The sequence below is a fragment of the Hyla sarda genome, chromosome 1 (assembly GCF_029499605.1).
Source record: "Hyla sarda isolate aHylSar1 chromosome 1, aHylSar1.hap1, whole genome shotgun sequence".
NCBI classification, from domain to species: domain Eukaryota; kingdom Metazoa; phylum Chordata; class Amphibia; order Anura; family Hylidae; genus Hyla; species Hyla sarda.
This window is the reverse complement of record NC_079189.1, coordinates 7,829,274-7,853,704: the sequence shown is the minus strand read 5'-3', so window position 1 is coordinate 7,853,704 and position 24,431 is coordinate 7,829,274. Positions and strand designations below refer to the sequence as shown.

At 43.7% G+C, this 24,431-nt stretch overlaps 1 protein-coding gene across 1 annotated transcript; it reads left to right on the top strand.

The window, feature by feature from the left end:
* The first annotated feature begins 740 nt into the window (after positions 1-740).
* On the top strand, positions 741-23,661 carry LOC130300101 (probable N-acetyltransferase camello). The gene is made up of 3 exons (XM_056551519.1): positions 741-845; positions 6,067-6,196; positions 22,978-23,661. The coding sequence occupies exon 3, from the start codon at positions 23,002-23,004 to the stop codon at positions 23,659-23,661; it is 660 nt and encodes a 219-aa protein (XP_056407494.1). The 5' UTR covers positions 741-845; positions 6,067-6,196; positions 22,978-23,001.
* Positions 23,662-24,431: the final 770 nt, after the last annotated feature.

The following is a 24,431-nucleotide window of genomic DNA, read 5'->3' as shown; positions in this document are numbered from 1 at the left end:
GGGTCTCTGTTGGTTCTATAGGGCTGTATAGGTTTCTATCTCTCCCCTCCCTGAGGCAGGCTTATATATTGGGGGTCTCTGTTGGTTCTATAGGGCTGTATAGGTTTCTATCTCTCCCCTCCCCTCCTTGAGGCAGGGGTATATATTGGGGGTCTCTGTTAGGTCTATAGGGCTCTCTAGGTTTCTATCCCTCCCCTCCCTGAGGCGGGGGTATATGTTGGGGGTCTCTGTTATGTCTATAGGGCTCACTAGGTTTCTATCTCTCCCCTCCCCTCCCTGAGGCAGGGGTATATGTTGGGGGTCTCTGTTAGGTCTATGGTCCTCTCTAGGTTTCGGTCTCTTTTGAAGCTCCTTTACAGACCGCCCACACAATACTCACACCTTCCAGTTTCAGTATCATCTTCACATGTCATCTATATATACTGTATACTGCTCCTCTGCTACACGTGGAGGACGCCCATGGCCCCACACTTGTTCCAGTTCCTGTTTACAGCCACGTGCATCATCAACAACGCCTAAGACTGTGGTGTTGCTAAGCAACAGCGCTAACCATTGAGCCACCATGCTGACATCTAGTGGCTAACACATGACATTACATCACATCGCATTCAGCACACGGAAATATTGGCACAACCACTGTGTCTTTTCAGGTCTCCTATCTTAGAACAGGTTTCAAAAGTTCAGAGATGTAAAAGGGGGTCTCCGACTTTATGGGAGAATTAACCCTTTGCCTATAATTCACTCTCTGCAACGTTTTTCCAAGTCCAATCATAAATGACTGTTTCCAGGCGCAACGTTGCGATGTGATGCGCTGGTGCGTTTCCCTCCAACAGTGACACCTACAGGTGACTTACCTGCATTGCTCGTACTACTTGTAGGTGGTTGAGGAGGATGCCCCAGACTTATTGACATATTTAACCCTTCGGCTTCCAGGTCACACTGAAACACTGCTATGCAACAACAACATTGCGGCTGAGGTTTCCTCCAGATATTGCAAAACTACAGCTCCCAGCATGCCCGGACAGCCAACGGCTGTCCGGGCATGCTGGGAGTTGTAGTTTTGCAACAGCTAGAGGTCCCCAGTTTGGAGACGGCTGCATTAAAGTATTGGTTTTGATGCTATATACAGTGTTACAGTGTGAACTCTCACCTATCGTTACTCCTACATCTACACGTTCATCCTTATCACAATATGGTCTTATTTTAGGGCAGATGCTGAAGTCCACCTGAACGTTCACTTATAGGTAAAGATCCTACTTAAAGGGGTACTCCGGCGGAAAACATTTGTGTTTTTAAATCAACTGGTGCCAGAAAGTTAAACAGATTTGTAAATGACTTCCATAAAAAAAAAATCTTAATCCTTCCAGTACTTTTTAGCAGCTGTATGCTACAGAGGAAATTCTTTTCTTTTTGAATTTCTCTTTCGTCTTGTCCACAGTGCTCTCTCTGCTGACACCTGCTGCCCGTGTCAGGAACTGTCCAGAGCAGCATAGGTTTGCTATGGGGATTTTCTCCTGCTCTGGACAGTTCCTTATACGGGCATCGGGTGTCAGCAGAGAGCACCGTGGACAAGACAAAAAAAGAAATTCCTCTGCATACAGCTGCTAATAGGTACTGGAAGGATAAAGATTTTTTTTATAATTTACAAATCTGTTTAACTTTCTGGCACCAGTTGATTAAAAAAAAATATTGTTTTCCCCCGGAGTACCCCTTTAAAGAAGCACTCCAGGAACATTTTATTATTATTATTATTTATTTATTTATTTATTTATTTATTTATTTATTTATTTATTTATTTTTTGCCCATATCAGGATCCTATATCTATGCACAGTAGCTCAATGGTTACCATTATGGCCTAACAGTGCCGAAGTCCTGGGTTCAAATCCCACCAAGGACAACATCTGCAAGGAGTTTGTATGTTCTCTGCGATGGCGGGGGTTTCCCTTGCGCACTCCAAAAACATACAGATAGGGGAATTTGGAAATTATATTGTGAGCCCCAATGGGGACAGGGACTGGTTTGAACGATTCGGTATATGTCAGCGCTACATCATTAAATGGAATTATTATTAGGACCAATTCTAACAAATTTTACATAGATATTTCCAGAGGAATATGGCTTCAAAGAACCTACAGTTCCGCCTGCAGAGAGGTCTTAAAGGGGCACTCCGGTGGAAAAAATATGTTTCCGAATCAGCTGGCGCTAGAAAGCTAAACAGATTTGTAAATTACTTCTATTTGAAAATCTTAATCCTTCCAGTACTTTTCAGCTGCTGTATGGTTCAGAGGAAGTTGTGTACTTCTTGACAGTCTGACCACAAGTGCTCTCTGCTGACACCTCTGTCCATGTCAGGAACTGTCCAGAGCAGGAGCAAAGCCCTTTAGCAATTTAGCAAACATCTCTAGCTCCGGACAGATGTGTCAGCAGAGAGCACTGGAAAGAACTACACAACTTCCTGCGGAGCATACAGAAGCTTATAAGTACTGGAAGGATTAAGATCTTTAAATAGAAGTAATTAGCAAATTTGTAAAACTTTCTGACATCTGTTGACTTGAAAACATTTTTGTTCCTCGGGGGTACCCCTTTAAAGAGACCTAGTAATGTCACTGGCAGTAAAGGGGGGGGGGGGGCAGAGAAGCATAGACAACTAGAAAATTCCCGGCTTCGGGCCTATGATATGGGTGATTATCAGCCAAACAGGATTTGATTTGGGATGCAAATTGCCCTTTACCTTGTTGTCTTGTAGTGTAAGGGTTAAAACCTGCATGTACTGTCGTATCAGATGAATGATGCCTTGGTCACGTGATGCTCCCTAGCCTATGGTTTTTCACAGAAACCTCTAGAAGGCTGTGGGAAGAGTCTCAGGTCCAGTCCTGGTCTGGCACCCAAAACCAGTCTAAGTCTGACATCTGCCGAAGCCACATGTCTCCCAGCTATGTGCCTGCTGGGCAGACCGGTCAGGTCAGTGCCCTTGCTAGGCATGCCAACACTTAGGCCAAAGTGTTACTTCTAGGTGAAATTCTGTTTAATATAGGAGGTCACTGTCCTGTTCAGTTCCACACTGTGAGGATAACGTTTTCAGCTCCATTAAGGAGTTTAGTTTTATTCAGAGAGGAGAATGACACTGTACAAGGACCCCTCTGCATACATAAATCTATGGTTGTAGTTAGTGCATATCATATGGATATTTCCTGCGTACCTCCCTTCAATTATTGTTCGGCAGCAAGAGTTTGTGGGTAAGAATGGAAATATTGCACCACATTTGGCCAACCTTTGTAGATTGTAACTCCCCACGTTGTGGATCCACTGTGCCACAAGAGGCAGGCAGAATGGGGCAAACTTACACTATAGATACCATGCAGAAGAATAATGAAAAAGAGAAGCAGAGATACAGGCGCAATCATGTGCCGTTACCCTTGGCAACAGGAAAATAGGCAGCAACGTTTTCCAAAATTTGTGCTCACTTTTCGGTGTTGTACTGTAGGTACAACACTATGAAGCGCCTTTCGCCAAAGCAGTATGGGGATAGTCTTATATTGGGACCCGGGAGTACTGCCGGCACCACTCCATCCTGGAGGCCTCCGGGGCGGTCAGGAACGTGGGATAAAGGTGACCACAGAATGCGGACAAAAACAGGTGCGATCGGCGCTCTTCTCCGGCGGGGTGGGATTCTTCTCTCAATCACTCAATCACAGAGGAAGAGAGTGGTAAGTAATCCAAAATATTCTTTTATTTGATAAAACACGATAAGACAGGTACCAAATAGACAACGCGTTTCGAGGGACGTGACCCCCTCTTCGTCAGGTCAGAACTGATCTCACCTGATGAAGAGGGGGTCATGCCCCTCGAAACACATCGTCTATTTGGTACCTGTTTAATCGTGTTTCATCAAATAAAAGAATATTTTGGATTACTTACCACTCTCTTCCTCTGTGATTGAGTGATTGAGAGAAGAATTCCACCCCACCGGAGAAGAGCGCCAGTCACACCTGTTTTTGTCCGCATTCCGCGGTCACCTTTATCCCACTATAAATACCATCAGATGCAGCAGAGATGAAGCTGTGAGAACAGCAATCCAAGAGGGCTACAGGTGCAGGCTGGCTGGAAAAAGCTGCATACACAGGAGATGCAGGTCAGAGTCCAAGGGATTAGACAAAGGTGAAGTCCAGTGTACAGGCCGGATCCGCAACACAGGAACAGCAGACAGACAGGCTACGGAGACATAGCAATGCAGAATACACAACCTTGCTGAGGCCAGGAACCACAGGTGAGGCAGACTTATATATGTAGTGCCTGGCTGGGATTGGAGGAATATCCATTAGGGAGTGCACACTGGCTCTATAAAACTCAGCCATTGCTCGCGTGCAGCCTCTAGTGGACAGAGTGTAAACTGCAGTGAGAGACATACTATAGCAGGAAGACCAGGACAGTGACCAAATATCCATTCATCTGCACTCAGAGCTGTAACATTCCATGGTTGGTTGTATTGGATTTGCACAAGAAGTTTCAGTAAAGATGTCTCGGAGGTCTCATTCCTGCACTTTACACTACAGGGACAACTAAGGGACTTACTGGGGAACATGTTGTTAGCTACATCTGAAGGACTACTACTTCCATACAGGGACTTGCACAGACATTATGGGGGCCAGGGCTGAACTTGAAAAAAAAGGGCACTTCTCCTAATTATTTATAGAAATGGCCACATAATAATGCCAGACTTTCCAGCACAGCCCAAAGCACTTTTTAGCAGGAACAGCAGACAGACAGGCTCTAGTGACCTATCAATGCAGAATACACAACCTCGCTGAGGACAGGAACCACAGGTGAGGCAGACTTATATATGCAGTGCCTGGCTGGGATTGGAGGAGAATCCATTAGGAAGTATTGGATTTGCACAAGAAGTTTCAGTAAAGATGTCTCGGAGGTCTCATTCCTGCACTTTACACTACGGGGACAACTCAGGGGGCTTACAGGGGAACATGTGGTTAGCTAAACTAACCTGCAATTTGACATGACATCTGAAGGACTACTACTTCCATACAGGGACGTGCACAGACATTTTGGGGGGCAGGGGCTGAACTTTAAAAAAAAAGGGGCACTTCTCCTAATTATTTATAGAAATGGCCACTTAATAATGCCAGACTTTCCAGCACAGCTCAGGGCACCTTTAGGAGGAACATCAAAAGGACAGGGGCTTAAAGGGGTACTCCGGTGAAAACCTTTTTCAACTGGTGGCAGAAAGTTAAACATATTTGTAAATTACTTCTATTAAAAAAATCTTAATCCTTCCTGTACTTATTAGCTGCTGAATTCTACAGAGGAAATTCTTTTCTTTTTGGAATGCTCTCTGATGACATCACGACCACAGTTCTCTCTGCTGACGTTATTATAATAATAATAATGCTTTACTTATTGTTGTCCTTAGTGGGATTTGAACCCAAGTCCCCAGCACTGCAAGGCAACAGTGCTAAGCACTGAGCCACCATGCTGCCCTTAGCATACATCTGCTATGCACGGTTGCTAAAATGGACAGAGATGTCAGCAGAGAGCACTGTGCTCGTGATGTCATCAGTGTTCCAAAAAGAAAGGAATTTCCTCTGTAGCATTCAGCAGCTAATAAGTACTGGAAGGATTAAGATTTTTTAATAGAAGTAATTTACAAATATGTTAAACTTTCTGCCACCAGTTGATTTAAAAGAAAAAAGGTTTTCACCGGAGTACCCCTTTAAGCCCCATTTCTAGTCAACCTGTGCATGTCCCTGATTCCGTACGACCTACATTGTCTCCCAGTCTAATATTAGGAAATACAGTATATAGCAGTGGTCTTCAAACTGTGGCCCTCCAGATGTTGCAGAACTACAATTCCCAGCATGCCCGGACAGCCGTTGGCTGTCCGGGCATGCTGGGAGTTGTAGTTTTGCAACATCTGGAGGGCCACAGTTTGAAGACCGCTGGTATATAGGTATAAGGTTACAATGTCAGAGCTCATGGAGGTGCAAAGTCTCGCCCCGTGATTGATCACCTACCTGTCACTGCAATAACCTGCATTATATTTGTGTCTTCAGCTGCGGAGGAGGAGTCAGGGAAGCTCCTCAGGTCCTGGAGGGAACTGTGATAAGGATTATACTGTCACTCTACGCTGCCTGCAGGAACGACTGAGGTGAAGACGTAGAAGACGGTCACCGCCACCACCAGGTCAGTCTGATCATCTCCCCCACAGGACATGGAGGGTCCGGTCCTCATGTACTAGTTATTAAAGGGGTTATCCAGGCAAAAACTTTATATATATATATATATATATATATATATATATATATATATTGGATCCAGAAAGTTAAACAGATTTGTAAATGACTTCTATAAAAAAAAAATCGTAATCCTTTCAGTACTTATGAGCTGCTGAAGTTGAGTTGTTCTTTTCTTTCTAAGTGATGACACATGTCTCGGGAACCATCCAGAGTAGAAGCAAATCCCCATAGCAAACCTCTTCTACTCTGTGCAGTTCCCGAGACAGACAGAGATGTCAGCAGAGAGCACTCTTGCCAGTCAGCCAAAAGAACTGAACTTCAGCAGCTGATAATTATTGGAAGGATTAAGATTTTTTAATAGAAGTCATTTACAAATCTGTTTAACTTTCTGGAGCCAGTTGATATGTAAATATATATTTTTTTTCCTGGTGGAATACCCCTTTAAGGTTGTGTAAAGTCTGGGGGAAGACATCAGAGTAGTTGTTCCGTCACTTCCCCGACCGGTTACCACCCATGTAGTAGACATAGTAGGGCAGGTAGGACAAGACAAGTCCAAGGGCACCGGATATGGTACCACCAATTCCTCCACCATCACAACACATCACCACCAGGCAGGCCGGGTGCAAGGATTATTGCCACCCTAGGAAAAAAATCATTTTGCCGCCTTTTGACCCCACCCATTGGCTCCGCCCTTTGACCTGCCCCACCTTATTACTGAGGTGACACACTGTAACAAACCCATCCTTGTGTAATCTCCTTAAAGGGGTACTCTGGTGGAAAACTTCTATTGTTTTTTAAATCAACTGGTACCAGAAAGATAAACAGATTTGTAAATTACTTCTATAAAAAATAAAATAAAAAATAAAATAAAAAAATCTTTATCCTTCCAGTACTTATTAGCAGCTGTATGCTACAGAAGAAATTTTTTGATTTTTGAATTTCTTTTTTGTCTTATCCACAGTGCTCTCTGCTGACACCTGATGCCCGTATCAGGAACTGTCTAGAGCAGGAGAAAATCCCCAGCAGAGAGCGCTGTGGACAAGACAAAAAAGAAATTCAAAAATCAAAGAATTTCTTCTGTAGTATACAGCTGCTAATAACAACTGGAAGGATAAAGATTTTTTAACAGAAGTAACTTACAAATCTGTTTAACTTTCTGGCACCAATTCATTTAAAAAAAAAAAGTTTTTCACCGGAGTACCCCTTTAATACTGGGGTGACACACTGTAACAAACCTCCTCCTCATGTAATCTCCATACTACTGGGGTGGCACACTGTAACAAACCTCCTCCACATGTAATCTCCTTACTACTGGGGTGACACACTGTAACAAACCTCCTCCTCCTGCAATCTCCTTACTACTGGGGTGACACACTGTAACAAACCTCCTCCTCATGTAATCTCCTTACTACTGGGGTGACACACTGTAACAAACCCCCTCCTAATGTAATCTCCATACTACTGGGGTGACACACTGTAACAAATTTCCTTCCATGTAATTACCTTTCTGGGGTGACACACTGTAACAAACCTCCTTCTCATGTAATCTCCTTACTACTGGGGTGACACACTGTAACAAACCTCCTTCTCATGTAATCTTCTTACTACTGGGGTGACACACTGTAACAAACCTCCTCCTCATGTAATCTCCTTACTACTGGGGTGACACACTGTAACAAACCTCCTCCTCCTGTAATCTCCTTACTACTGGGGTGACACACTGTAACAAACCTCCTCCTCATGTAATCTCCTTACTACTGGGGTGACACACTGTAACAAATCTCCTTCCATGTAATTACCTTTCTGGGGTGACACACTGTAACAAACCTCCTCCTCATGTAATCTCCTTACTACTGGGGTGACACACTGGAACAAACCCCCTCCTCATGTAATCTCCATACTACTGGGGTGACACACTGTAACAAATCTCCTTCCATGTAATTACCTTTCTGGGGTGACACACTGTAACAAACCTCCTTCTCATGTAATCTCCTTACTACTGGGGTGACACACTGTAACAAACCTCCTTCTCATGTAATCTTCTTACTACTGGGGTGACACACTGTAACAAACCTCCTCCTCATGTAATCTCCATACTACTGGGGTGACACACTGTAACAAACCCCCTCCTCATGTAATCTCCTTAATACTGGGGTGACACACTGTAACAAACCTCCTCCCCATATAATCTCCATACTACTGAGTTGACACACTGTAACAAACCTCCTCCTCATGTAATCTCCTTTCTACTGGGGTGACACACTGGAACAAACCTCCTCCTCATGTAATCTCTTTACTACTGGGGTGACACACTGTAACAAACCCCCTCCTCATGTAATCTCCTTACTACTGGGGTGACACACTGTAACAAACCTCCTCATCATGTAATCACCTTACTACTGGGGTGATACACTGCAACAAACCTATTCCTCATGTAATCTCCTTACTCCTGGGGTGACACACTGTAACAAACCTCCTCCTCATGTAATCTCCTTACTACTGGGGTGATACACTGTAACAAACCTCCTCCTCATGTAATCTCCTTACTACTGGGGTGACACACAGTAACAAACCTCCACCACATGTAATCTCCTTACTACTGGGGTGACACACTGTAACAAACCTGCTTCTCATGTAATCTCCTTACTACTGGGGTGACACACTGTAACAAACCTCCACCACATGTAATCTCCTTACTACTGGGGTGACACACTGTAACAAACCTGCTTCTCATGTAATCTCCTTACGACTGGGGTGACACACTGTAACAAACCTCCTCCTCATGTAATCTCCTTACTACTGGGGTGACACACTGTAACAAACCTCCTCCTCCTGTAATCTCCTTACTACTGGGGTGACACACTGTAACAAACCTCCTCCTCATGTAATCTCCTTACTACTGGGGTGACACACTGTAACAAACCCCCTCCTAATGTAATCTCCATACTACTGGGGTGACACACTGTAACAAATCTCCTTCCATGTAATTACCTTTCTGGGGTGACACACTGTAACAAACCTCCTTCTCATGTAATCTCCTTACTACTGGGGTGACACACTGTAACAAACCTCCTTCTCATGTAATCTTCTTACTACTGGGGTGACACACTGTAACAAACCTCCTCCTCATGTAATCTCCTTACTACTGGGGTGACACACTGTAACAAACCTCCTCCTCCTGTAATCTCCTTACTACTGGGGTGACACACTGTAACAAACCTCCTCCTCATGTAATCTCCTTACTACTGGGGTGACACACTGTAACAAATCTCCTTCCATGTAATTACCTTTCTGGGGTGACACACTGTAACAAACCTCCTCCTCATGTAATCTCCTTACTACTGGGGTGACACACTGGAACAAACCCCCTCCTCATGTAATCTCCATACTACTGGGGTGACACACTGTAACAAATCTCCTTCCATGTAATTACCTTTCTAGGGTGACACACTGTAACAAACCTCCTTCTCATGTAATCTCCTTACTACTGGGGTGACACACTGTAACAAACCTCCTTCTCATATAATCTTCTTACTACTGGGGTGACACACTGTAACAAACCTCCTCCTCATGTAATCTCCATACTACTGGGGTGACACACTGTAACAAACCCCCTCCTCATGTAATCTCCTTAATACTGGGGTGACACACTGTAACAAACCTCCTCCCCATATAATCTCCATACTACTGAGTTGACACACTGTAACAAACCTCCTCCTTATGTAATCTCCTTTCTACTGGGGTGACACACTGGAACAAACCTCCTCCTCATGTAATCTCTTTACTACTGGGGTGACACACTGTAACAAACCCCCTCCTCATGTAATCTCCTTACTACTGGGGTGACACACTGTAACAAACCTCCTCATCATGTAATCACCTTACTACTGGGGTGATACACTGCAACAAACCTATTCCTCATGTAATCTCCTTACTCCTGGGGTGACACACTGTAACAAACCTCCTCCTCATGTAATCTCCTTACTACTGGGGTGATACACTGTAACAAACCTCCTCCTCATGTAATCTCCTTACTACTGGGGTGACACACAGTAACAAACCTCCACCACATGTAATCTCCTTACTACTGGGGTGACACACTGTAACAAACCTGCTTCTCATGTAATCTCCTTACTACTGGGGTGACACACTGTAACAAACCTCCACCACATGTAATCTCCTTACTACTGGGGTGACACACTGTAACAAACCTGCTTCTCATGTAATCTCCTTACTACTGGGGTGACACACTGTAACAAACCTCCTCCTCATGTAATCTCCTTACTACTGGGGTGACACACTGTAACAAACCTCCTCCTCATGTAATCTCCTTACTACTGGGGTGACACACTGTAACAAACCTCCTCCTCATGTAATCTCCTTTCTACTGGGGTGACACACTGGAACAAACCTCCTCCTCATGTAATCTCCTTACTACTGGGGTGACACACTGTAACAAACCTCCTCCTCATGTAATCTCCTTACTACTGGGGTGACGCACTGTAACAAACCCCCTCCTCATGTAATCTCCTTTCTACTGGGGTGACACACTGTAACAAACCTCCTCCTCATGTAATCTCCTTACTACTGGGGTGACACACTGTAACAAACCTCCTCCTCATGTAATCTCCTTACTACTGAGGTGACACACTGTAACAAACCCCCTCCTCATGTAATCTCCTTTCTACTGGGGTGACACACTGGAACAAACCTCCTCCTCATGTAATCTCCTTAATACTGGGGTGACACACTGTAACAAACCTCCTCCTCATGTAATCTCCTTACTACTGTTGTGACACACTGTAACAAACCTCCTCCTCATGTAATCTCCTTTCTACTGGGGTGACACACTGGAACAAACCTCCTCCTCATGTAATCTCTTTACTACTGGGGTGACACACTGTAACAAACCCCCTCCTCATGTAATCTCCTTACTACTGGGGTGATACACTGTAACAAACCTCCTCCTCGTGTAATCTCCTTACTACTGGGGTGACACACAGTAACAAACCTCCACCACATGTAATCTCCTTACTACTGGGGTGACACACTGTAACAAACCTCCTCATGTAATCTCCTTACTACTGGGGTGACACACTGTAACAAACCCCCTCCTCATGTAATCTCCTTAATACTGGGGTGACACACTGTAACAAACCTCCTCCTCATGTAATCTCCTTAGTACTGTTGTGACACACTGTAACAAACCCCTTCCTCATGTAATCTCCTTACTACTGGGGTGACACACTGTAACAAACCCCCTCCTCATGTAATCTCCTTACTACTGGGGTGACACACTGTAACAAACCTCCTCCCCATATAATCTCCATACTACTGAGTTGACACACTGTAACAAACCTCCTCCTCATGTAATCTTCTTACTACTGGGGTGACACACTGTAACAAACCTCCTCATGTAATCACCTTACTACTGGGGTGACACACTGGAACAAACCTCCTCCTCATGTAATTTCCTTACTACTGGGGTGACACACTGTAACAAACCTCCTCCTCATGTAATCTCCTTACTACTGGGGTGACACACTGTAACAAACCTCCTCCTCATGTAATCTCCTTACTACTGGGGTGACACACTGTAACAAACCTCCTCCTCATGTAATCTCCCTACTACTGGGGTGACACACTCTAACAAACCTCCTTCTCATGTAATCTCCTTACTACTGGGGTGACACACTGTAACAAACCTCCTTCTCATGTAATCTTCTTACTACTGGGGTGACACACTGTAACAAACCTCCTCCTCATGTAATCTCCATACTACTGGGGTGACACACTGTAACAAACCCCCTCCTCATGTAATCTCCTTAATACTGGGGTGACACACTGTAACAAACCTCCTCCCCATATAATCTCCATACTACTGAGTTGACACACTGTAACAAACCTCCTCCTCATGTAATCTTCTTACTACTGGGGTGACACACTGTAACAAACCTCCTCATGTAATCACCTTACTACTGGGGTGACACACTGGAACAAACCTCCTCCTCATGTAATCTCCTTACTACTGGGGTGATACACTGTAACAAACCTCCTCCTCATGTAATCTCCTTACTACTGGGGTGACACACTGTAACAAACCTCCTCCTCATGTAATCTCCTTACTACTGGGGTGACACACTGTAACAAACCTCCTCCTCATGTAATCTCCTTACTACAGAGGTGACCATGGGGGTCCCTTGACAACACCCAAAGGAAGGGTCTTCTGACAACCAATGAAAATCCACCTGTCTCTTCGGTACAAGAAGAGCGAAGAGCAAAACAACACACAAAGTGAACGCGCCGGCTCCTGGTCACACGCTGCAGCGCAAACACATAAAATGTCACAACACAACATGACAACACATCACATGATTATCACACACAGATTACTAAAGTGTCCTCCAAACTGAGGACCTCCAGCTGTTGCAAAACTACAACTCCCAGCATGCCCGGACAGCCGTTGGCTGTCCGGGCATGCTGGGAGTTGTAGTTTTGCAACAGCTGGAGGTCCAAGGTTTGGAGGCTGCTGATTTTTGACACTTTATGCAGTGTGAACTGTCACCTATTTATACTCTTATCACAAAATAGTCTTATCTGAGGGCAGACGCTGAAGTCCACCTGAACCTTCACTTATGTGCTGTGAAGAGGAGATTGACCTGGTATAAATTCTATTCCAGCTCTATCTGTATACTGCTGCTATCTCTATGGGATCAGGATATATAGTAGTTATACACTTCCCCTCCAGCTCTATCTGTATACTGCTGCTATCTCTATGGGATCAGGATATATAGTAGTTAAACACCTCCCCTCCAGCTCTATCTGTATACTGCTGCTATCTCTATGGGATCAGGATATATATTAGTTATACACCTCCCCTCCACCTCTATCTGTATACTGCTGCTATCTCTATGGGATCAGGATATATATTAGTTATACACCTCCCCTCCACCTCTATCTGTTTACTGCTGCTATCTCTATGGGATCAGGATATATAGTAGTTATGCACCTCCCCTTCAGCTCTATCTATATACTGCTGCTGCCTCTATGGGATCAGGATATTTAGTTATTATACACTTCCCCTTCAGCTCTAGCTGTATACTGCTGCTATCTCTATGGAATCAGGATATATAGTAGTTATACACCTTCCCTCCAGCTCTATCTGTATACTGCTGCTGCCTCTATGGGATCAGGATATATAATTATTATACACTTCCCCTTCAGCTCTATCTTTATACTGCTGCTATCTCTATGGGATCAGGATATATAGAAATTATACACTTCCCCTTCAGCTCTATTTGTATACTGCTGCAATCTCTATGGGATCAGTATATATAGTAGTTCTACACCTCCCCTCCAGGTCTATCTGTATACTGCTGCTATCTCTCTGGGATTAGGATACATTGTAGTTTTACACCTCCCCTCCAGCTCTATCTGCATACTGCTGCTGCTATCTCTATGGGATCAGGATATATAGTATTTATAATCCTTCCCTCCAGCTCTATCTGTGTACTGCTGCTATCTCTATGGGATCAAGATATGAAGTCTATTGGCTGAATTTGTGTGAGGGGCGGGAGTATCTCCCCCCCCCCCACCACACGTCCAGATGGGGTGTCTTGTAGTGGAAGGTAGGCGCAGGGGTATATAACGCCTCTGCTCCTACGGGAGGGGCGTTCGAGATGTTCGGCGGATGCCACGAGTTCTTCACTGCCAGACGATCAGCTGACTAGTCTAGTCAGCTGACTGGAACTAATAGTCAGAGTGAGCGGCAGCGAGAGAGGGGTAAGTGGCCGGGACTGATCGGGGGTTGTGTAGCTTTGTTATCCTCGGCTCTGGAGGTGAGCTGGAGACCGAGGGGGCCCCCGATCAGCCCGGTCCTGGTTAATCATGTGGCCGGCTAGCGTCACGCTGCACAAACAGAGTACGGGCCGTTCATTCACACAGGGGGATGCCAGCTCGAGCCACGCCATAAGTTATCAGGAGGGGCCGCAGCAGTGCAGGGTTGTCAGCCAGCCAGGCAACTCCACAGCTAACCCATTCACTTACTCTGGATTCAGCCTGCCCCCCTCTGTTCGTGGCTGATGGGGAGCTGGGGAATCCTTGGGGTCACAGTGGAGGCCTGGCGCCGGTACTGTTTGTGGGGACACGCTACAACTCACGGCACTCAGGGATTCCCCCTCCCCTCAAACCTACTTCTCTCCCTCCTCTCCTGATATGTCGCTTTATTTTGTATAAATTCGCTCAGTACATCCGCCCGCTTCATTCTCACGCTTCATCTGCTTAGCTAATTTACATTATATCGCTTTCTGCTCAGGGGTTAATGCATTTATCATATCATCTGACTGTCATCATGCATGTGTGTGTACAACTACACTATGTGTGGTGTCCCAGTACCGTATTGCATCATATTGTTTAACACGCGCATGGCATTCATACTGTTCATACATTCATGGCATTCATACTGTTCACACATTCATGGCATTCATACTGTTCACACATTCATGGCATTCATACTGTTCATACATTCATGGCATTTATACTGTTCATACATTCATGGCATTCATACTGTTCATACATTCATGGCATTCATACTGTTCATACATTTATGGCATTCATACTGTTCATACATTCATGGCATTTATACTGTTCATACATTTATGACATTCATACTGTTCATACATTCATGGCATTCAGACTGTTCATACATTCATGGCATTCATACTGTTCATACATTTATGGCATTCATACTGTTCATACATTCATGGCATTCATACTGTTCATACATTTATGGCATTCATACTGTTCATACATTCATGGCATTTATACTGTTCACACATTCATGGCATTTATACTGTTCATACATTTATGGCATTTATACTGTTCATACATTCATGGCATTTATACTGTTCATACATTCATGGCATTCATACTGTTCATACATTCATGGCATTTATACTGTTCACACATTCATGGCATTCATACTGTTCATACATTCATGGCATTCATACTGTTCATACATTCATGGCATTCATACTGTTCATACATTCATGGCATTCATACTGTTCATACATTCATGGCATTTATACTGTTCATACGCTCATGGCATTCATACTGTTCATACGCTCATGGCATTCATACTGTTCATACATTCATGGCATTCATACTGTTCATACATTCATGGCATTTATACTGTTCATACATTCATGGCATTCATACTGTTCATACGCTCATGGCATTCATACTGTTCACACATTCATGGCATTCATACTGTTCATACATTCATGGCATTTATACTGTTCATACATTCATGTCATTCATACTGTTCATACGCTCATGGCATTCATACTGTTCACACATTCATGGCATTCATACTGTTCATACATTCATGGCATTCAAAATGTTCATACATTCATGGCATTCATACTGTTCACACATTCATGGCATTCATACTGTTCATACATTCATGGCATTCATACTGTTCATACATTCATGGCATTCATACTGTTCATGCATTCATGGCATTCATACTGTTCATACATTCATGGCATTTATACTGTTCATACGCTCATGGCATTTATACTGTTCATACATTTATGGCATTTATACTGTTCATACATTCATGGCATTCATACTGTTCATACATTCATGGCATTTATACTGTTCATACATTCATGGCATTCATACTGTTCATACATTCATGGCATTTCTACTGTGCATACATTCATGGCATTTATACTGTTCATACATTCATGGCATTCATACTGTTCATACATTCATGGCATTCATATTGTTCATACATTCATGGCATTCATACTGTTCATACGCTCAAGGCATTCATACTGTTCATACATTCATGGCATTCATACTGTTCATACATTCATACTGTTCATACATTCATGGCATTCATACTGTTCATACATTCATGGCATTTATACTGTTCATACATTCATGGCATTCATACTGTTCATACGCTCATGGCATTCATACTGTTCATACATTCATGGTATTCATACTGTTCATACATTCATGCCATTTATACTGTTCATACATTCATGGCATTCATACTGTTCATACGCTCATGGCATTCATACTGTTCACACATTCATGGCATTCATACTGTTCATACATTCATGGCATTCATACTGTTCATACATTCATGGCATTTATACTGTTCATACATTCATGGCATTCATACTGTTCATACGCTCATGGCTTTCTTTTCACTCATGGCTTGTATGGTGTTCATACGCTCACAGCATTTCACTCGATTCACACGCTCATTGCTTTATACCGTCCTCACGTTTATGGCATTTATACTGTGTATACGCTCTTGGCTTACTGTACACACAATCATAACATTTCGTGCTCTTGACATTCAAACTATCTATATGATCAAGTCATTTATACCGCACGCATCCATACTGTTTTACCGGACATCCATACTGTTTTACCGGACATCCATACTGTTTTACCGGACATCCATACTGTTTTACCGGACATCCTTACTGTTTTATCGGACATCCTTACTGTTTTACCGGACATCCATACTGTTTTATTGGACATCCATACTGTTTTATCGGACATCCATACTGTTTTATTGGTCATCCATATTGTTTTACCGGACATCCATACTGTTTTATCGGACATCCATACTGTTTTATCGGACATCCATACTGTTTTATTGGACATCCATATTGTTTTATCGGACATCCTTACTGTTTTATCGGACATCCATACTGTTTTATTGGACATCCATACTGTTTTATCGGATATCCATACTGTTTTATCGGACATCCATATTGTTTTATCGGACATCCATACTGTTTTATCGGACATCCATACTGTTTTATTGGACATCCATACTGTTTTATCGGACATCCATACTGTTTTACCGGACATCCATTCGGTTTTATCGGACATCCTTACTGTTTTATCGGACATCCATACTGTTTTACTGGACATCCATACTGTTTTACTGGACATCCATACTGTTTTACTGGACATCCATACTGTTTTATCGGACATCCTTACTGTTTTATCGGACATCCATACTGTTTTACTGGACATCCATACTGTTTTACTGGACATCCATACTGTTTTACCGGACATCCATACTGTTTTACTGGACATCCATACTGTTTTATCGGACATCCATACTGTTTTACCGGACATCCATACTGTTTTACTGGACATCCATACTGTTTTACCGGACATCCTTACTGTTTTATCGGACATCCATACTGTTTTATCGGACATCATTACTGTTTTATCGGACATCCATACTGTTTTATCGGACATCCATACTGTTTTATCGGACATCCATACTGTTTTATCGGACATCCTTACTGTTTTATCGGACATCCATACTGTTTTAACGGACATCCATACTGTTTTACTGGACATCCATACTGTTTTATCGGACATCCATACTGTTTTATTGGACATCCATACTGTTTTACCGGACATCCATACTGTTTTATTGGACATCCATACTGTTTTTGGGACATCCTTACTGTTTTATCGGACATCCATATTATTTTATCGGACATCCATACTGTTTTATCGGACATCCATACTGTTTTACCGGACATTCATACTGTTCATACATTCATGGCATTCATACTGTTCATACATTTATGGCTTTTATACTGTTCATACATTCATGGCATTCATACTGTTCATACGCTCATGGCATTCATACTGTTTTATTGGGCATTCATACTGTTTTACCGGACATCCATACTGTTTTATTGGACATCCATACTGTTTTTGGGACATCCTTACTGTTTTATCGGACATCCATATTGTTTTATCGGACATCCATACTGTTTTATCGGACATCCATACTGTTTTATCGGACATCCTTACTATTTTATCGGACATCCATACTGTTTTATGTTCAGGACATCTACACTGTTTCATGCTGTTCATACATGACATTTACAAAGTTCTTACATTCATGACATTCCATGTATAGGCTTGTGGAACACACACTGGGAGGGCGCACATAGTATTCATGCTGTTCTACGCTTATGCCACTGGCATTGCTCGCTCTGTTTATGGCATTCATGCTGTGCGTATGCTCAGGGTTTTACAATCATTGCATTTACAGTCTGTATGTCATGGCTATACATTGTTAAGTACTCATGGTATTCATTCACTCAAGGAACATATTGTCGATATGATTGTGGCATTCATACTGGTGGTGAGACATAGTAGTTATACTGTCGTTACACTCGTGCCAGTTATACTCTGCATGGCATTCATTCTGCACATAGGTTCCTGGCATTCATACTGATCGCGTGCTCATAGTGTTCATACTGTTCGGGTTTCACACACTCGGGGGTTTTAGACGGTTCACACACATAGTATCATTCTGGTTCATACACGCATTACACGGTTCATACGCTCTTTTGTTCACACGTTCATAGCATTATGTGGCACATGCATCCTTGGCGGTTGGTGCTACGCTTGCACTCCTGGCTTTGTGTTTCATGCCCATGGCAGTGGTGCTGCATGTGTGCTTGTGGCATTGTGGCATCCTGTGTTTGTGCGCCTGTGGAGTCGGTTCTGTTCGAATGCTCATACACGCTCATTGTAGTGCTATGCACAGTGATCGGCATCTATGCTCTGTATACATTCACATAATTATAATGTACATGTGCCCGTTGAATACGGCTCATACACTCATAGTCATACCATGCACACGCTACAGCATTTACATGGTACACACGGTCATAGCTGATACGGTACTTCACGCATCTCGGTACACATGTCCATAGCATTACACGGTACATACGCTCATACCATGCTATGTTATAGATTTGTAGTATTCATCTTATGTAACTGCACAGCATTCTCTCAGGGCATACATACTTTAGATATAATACTATAATGTAAGTTTGATTGCAGCACGTTACACAGGTCATTAGCTTGCATCAGTCGCACGTTCACGACCACGTATGATGCTTAGTTCGGTTACACACAGACGTCGATGCTAGAATTTACAGAACAGTACACTCGCACTACTATAGCAGTCACCCTGCGCGTGTGTTAGACGTTGTAACCATGCACGTGTCCACTACACGTCTGTTAGTTCACCGGAAGTTCCGAATACAACCACTTTCTAATGGTGTTATGTACGCCACCAAGTCAGTCTCACTCATTGCCACCACACAGTTAGTATCACGGGCATATGCCACCACGCAGTTATATTGGTTTCCTGCAGCTGATAGGTCATACAGGTTACTGGAGTAGTTGCACCCTGGTAGTCACCAAGTCAGTATCACAATCACATGTTAGCACTATATGTCGACATCTGATAGTCAGTCTCTTTAATAAGTTGTTGTCGCAGACACATCTCCAGCAAATAACATCATGACACATAAGCGGTTTCCCAACATACGATACACCTTCAGAGCAACAACATCTCGACAGACAGATGGTTGTTCACCCATGATGCCTGCCACGTCCGCTGGGGGTGGCACCATGCAGGTAATTGCTACCGACACGTCTTCAAAGCAATAACTATACGACACATAGGTGGTTATTTAACCTTTATGCCTGCCACGTTGGCAGGGGTCGGTATCACGCAGTTAGTTGCTACTGACATGTCTTCAGAGCAATAAGTGTACGACACTTAGGTGGTTGTTTACCTGTTATACCTGCCACCTCTGCAGGGGTCGGTATGATGTAAATAATTGCTACTGACACGTCTTCAGAGCAATAACTTTACGACACATAGGTGGTTGTTTAGCCGTCATGCCTGCCACGTCCGCAGGGGTCGGTATCACGTAGTTAGTTGCTACTGAAACGTCTTCAGAGCAAGAACTATACGACACAGAGGTGGTTGGTTTACCTGTTATGCCTGCCACGTCTGCAGGGGTCGTTATGATGTAAATAATTGCTACTGACACGTATTAAGAGCAATAACTATATGACACATAGGTGGTTGTTTACCCGTCATGCCTGCCACGTCTGCAGGGGGAGGCACTACACAAGTTATTGTTACTGACACAACTTCAGAGCAATAATATTTCAACACGTAGGTGGTTGTTTACCCGTTAAGCCTGCCACGTCTGCAGGGGGAGGCACCACATTGGATATTGTTACTGACACATCTCAGAGCAATAACATTACGACACACAGGTGGTTGTTTACCCTTTATGCCTGCCACATCTGCAGGGGGAGGCACCAGACAGGTTATTGTTACTGACACATCTTCAGAGCAATAACATCTCGACTCATAGGCTGTTGTATACCCGTTATACCTGCCATGTCTGCAGAGGGATGCACCACGTAATTGTTGCTACTGACACGTCTTCAGAGCAACCACATCACGCTTCACAGGCTGTTGTATACCCGTTCTACCTGCCACGTCTGCAGGGGAGGGCACTGCGCAATTGTTATTACTGACATGTCTTCATACCTGCTTTGTACGCTTCATACCTGCCACGCCTGCAGGATAATACACTGCGAAGGTATTGTCATGGACACGTTTTTTCACAGAAATAATTTCATGACACACAGGTGGTTGCAAAGAACGGAAATATAATAAATAAGCTAAAGTTAAAGAGCCTCAGGTCCATAGCCACAATGGTTGCGTAGGATCTGACACGTCCATAGTCACAATGGTACGCGGGATCTGTTTAGTCCGCAGGCATGATGGTTCGCTTACAGAACCCTAGCGACTATGGGCATATTGGTTGCGCGGGGACTGGTCATGTCTGCAGGCATGATGGCCATGTAAGGATCGGTAAATCGCAGTGGGACGTCACTCTCAAGATCACTAAGGGGGCAGCTTGTCAGTTGAAGGTATGGTTTAGTCAGGCAAGTTGCTTATTCGATGGTAGTTGATTACAAGAGATATGGCTCCACAAGGTTATCATCACCAGGTCAGGTAGCATGCTGTGTGTCACTTTCTAACAGTTTAATTTTTGCCCCCCCCCCCTTTTTTTTTATTTCTACCAGGTTCATTTTTGCCCACTAAAGGCATGCCCTCTGTCGCGGTCATTGGGCACAAATCTGACCGTTAGGTTTAGTGTAATGTTTCCATACAGGTACGTATGTATTACTATAGCCACAAGCACGAGTGTGAAGCCCCGAACACAAGTGGGAAGCATATTGGCTGAATTTGTGTGAGGGGCGGGAGTATCTCCGCCTCCCCCCCCCCCCACACGTCCAGGCGGGGCATCTAGTAGAGATAGGTAGGGACAGGGGTATATAAGCCGCGGCTCCTACGGGAGGGGCGTTCGGGATGTTCGGCGGACCCCTCCCAACCCTCCCTCTTTTAAAACATTCTACTACAGGGCATGCCCACTAAAGGCGTGCCCTCCGTCGCGGTCATTGGGCACAAATCTGACCGTTAGGTTTAGTGTAATGTTTCTATATAGGTACTTATGTATTACTATAACCACGAGCACAAGTGTGAAGCTTCCAACACAAACAGTAGTTATACACCTCCCCTCCAGCTCTATCTGTATACTGCTGCTATTTCTATGTGATCGAGATATATAGTAGTTGTACCCTTCCCCTCCAGCTCTATCTGTATACTGCTGCTATCTCTATGGAATCAGGATATATAGTAGTTATACACCTCCCCTCCAGCTCTCTCTGTATACTGCTGCTGTCTCTATGGGATCAGGATATATAGTTCTTATACACTTCCACTTCAGCTCTAGCTGTATACTGCTGCTATCTCCATGGGATCAGGACATATATTAGTTATACACCTCTACTTCAGCTCTAGCTGTATACTGCTGCTATCTCTATGGGATCAGGATATATAGTAGTTTTTTACCTCCCCTCCAGCCCTATCTGTATACTGCCGCTATCTATCTGGGATTAGGATACATTGTAGTTTTGCAACTCACCTCCAGCTCTATCTGTATACTGCTGCGGCTGTCTCCATGGGATCAGGACATATAGTATTTATAATCCTCCCGTCCAGCTCTATCTGTATACTGCTGCTATCTTTATGGGATCAAGAGGTATAGTAGTTATACACCTCCCCTCCATCTCTATCTGTATACTGCTGCTATACCTATGGGATCAGGATATATAGTAGTTAAACCCCTCCCCTCCAGCTCTATCTGTATACTGCTGCTATTTCTATGGGATCGAGATATATATCTGTTGTACCCTTCCTCCTCCAGCTCTATCTGTATACTGCTGCTATCTCTATGGGATCAGGATATATAGTAATTATACACTCCCCCTTCAGCTCTACCTGTATACTGCTGCTATCTCTATGGGATCAGGAAATATAGTAGTTATAAACCTCCCTCCAGCTCTATCTGTATACTGCTGCTATCTCCATGGGATCAGTATATATAGTAGTTATACAACTCCCCTCTAGCTCTATCTGTACACTGCTGCTATCTCTATCAGATCTAGATATATAGTAGTTATGCACCTCCTCTCCAGCTCTATCTGTACAATGCTGCTATCTCCATGGGATCAGTATATATAGTAGTTATACAACTCCCCTCTAGCTCTATCTGTATACTGCTGCTACCTCTATCGGATCTAGATATATAGTAGTTATACACCTCCCCTCCAGCTCTATCTGTATACTGTTGCTATCTCTATGGGATCAGGATATATAGTAGTTATACCCCTCCAGCTCTATCTGTATAACATTTAGAAGATCTTTTCCTTCTCTTTTTAGTTGTTTTGGTTTCTGAGTTCTCATATACATTGACTGTCTTTTCTTGTCTATGATTCCAGCGCTTGGTGTCCAGGCAGCAGACGATGGCGGACTTCTTTATAAGACCTTACGAGAGCAGAGACTATGACGTTGTCCGTGCGTTATTTGCTGAAGGAGTGATGGACTATCGCCCCAGTACTTTCATGTACTTACTGAGGCTCCGCCCCATTCAGGTTACGGTGCTCGTGTCATTCGTGGCCTTATATTTGGTTTTCAGGTCCTTCCTTGTGTCTTGGTTGGGTTTAGTGGCTCTTTTGGCCTTAGGTTACCTCTGCGTTATCATTGCCTTTCAGAAGATTGTAACCAAAGCCTACAATATGGACTTACAGAACATAGAGGAATCCTACACGGCGAGGCCAAACTCCACCTTCTTTGTGGCAGAATCCAATGGTAGAGTGGTTGGCATGGTGGGTGTCCAACCTGTCCAAGGGTCCCACCGGGAAGTAGAGCTGAGACGTCTATGTGTTGCCAAGGACCAGCGGCACAAAGGGATCGCCAAAACCCTCTGTTGGCACGTCATTGACTTTGCTCGCCAACGCGGATTCCATCATGTGACTCTAAATACGTCAACAATACAACACGCGGCTCATAAGCTTTACCGGAACATGGGCTTTCGGGTAACGAAGTCCAAGCCGGTCTCTCATCCAATCGGAAGATACCTAAATGTCACCGTCACCTATTACTCGTATGATATAAAGTCATAACTTGTGTCTAGAATGTTCTTAGAATATTTTTTTTATCACCGATGGATCCAGAGAATGATACAAAGGATCTGCTCCGGGGTCCGTATGTTCACATTAAACGTTGGTGGAAACTTGTTCTGGACCTTGACTGTTCTGTAATCTGGGTCCTAAACCAGTTCTAAAACCTGAAGGTAGAAAGTTCTGACTCACATGTTCCCCATTCACATAGCAGTGAATGGTAGATTCCAGTCTAAGGCAGAAGAAGAACTTCCCAGTCAAGGATACACTTAAAGCGGTACTCTGGTGGAAAACTTTTTCTTTTTTTTTAAATCAATTGGTGCCAGAAAGCTAAACAGATTTGTAAATTAGAAAACAACAAGTAATGCCGCTCACTCCTTCAAACGAATCCGGAGCACCTGCGCAAGGACACGCCGGTCCCGCCCTTGGCTTTGTACAACAGTAGAAAGAAGAATTGTCCAGCGCTGGGCTTGCAGATAAAAGCTTGCTTTTATTTAGAAAATCCGACAGAAAACACTTGACAGAGGACAATGTCTGACGCGTTTCGCACCTAAGTGCTTAATCCTAGACTACACTACAGAGTCTACGATTAAGCACTTAGGTGCGAAACGCGTCAGACATTGTTCTCTGTCAAGTGTTTTCTGTGATTTTCTAAATAAAAGCAAGCTTTTTTCTGCAAGCCCAGCACTGGACAATTCTTCTTTCTAGATTTGTAAATTAATTCTATTAAAAAATCTTAATCCTTCCAGTACTTATCACCTGCTGTATACTAC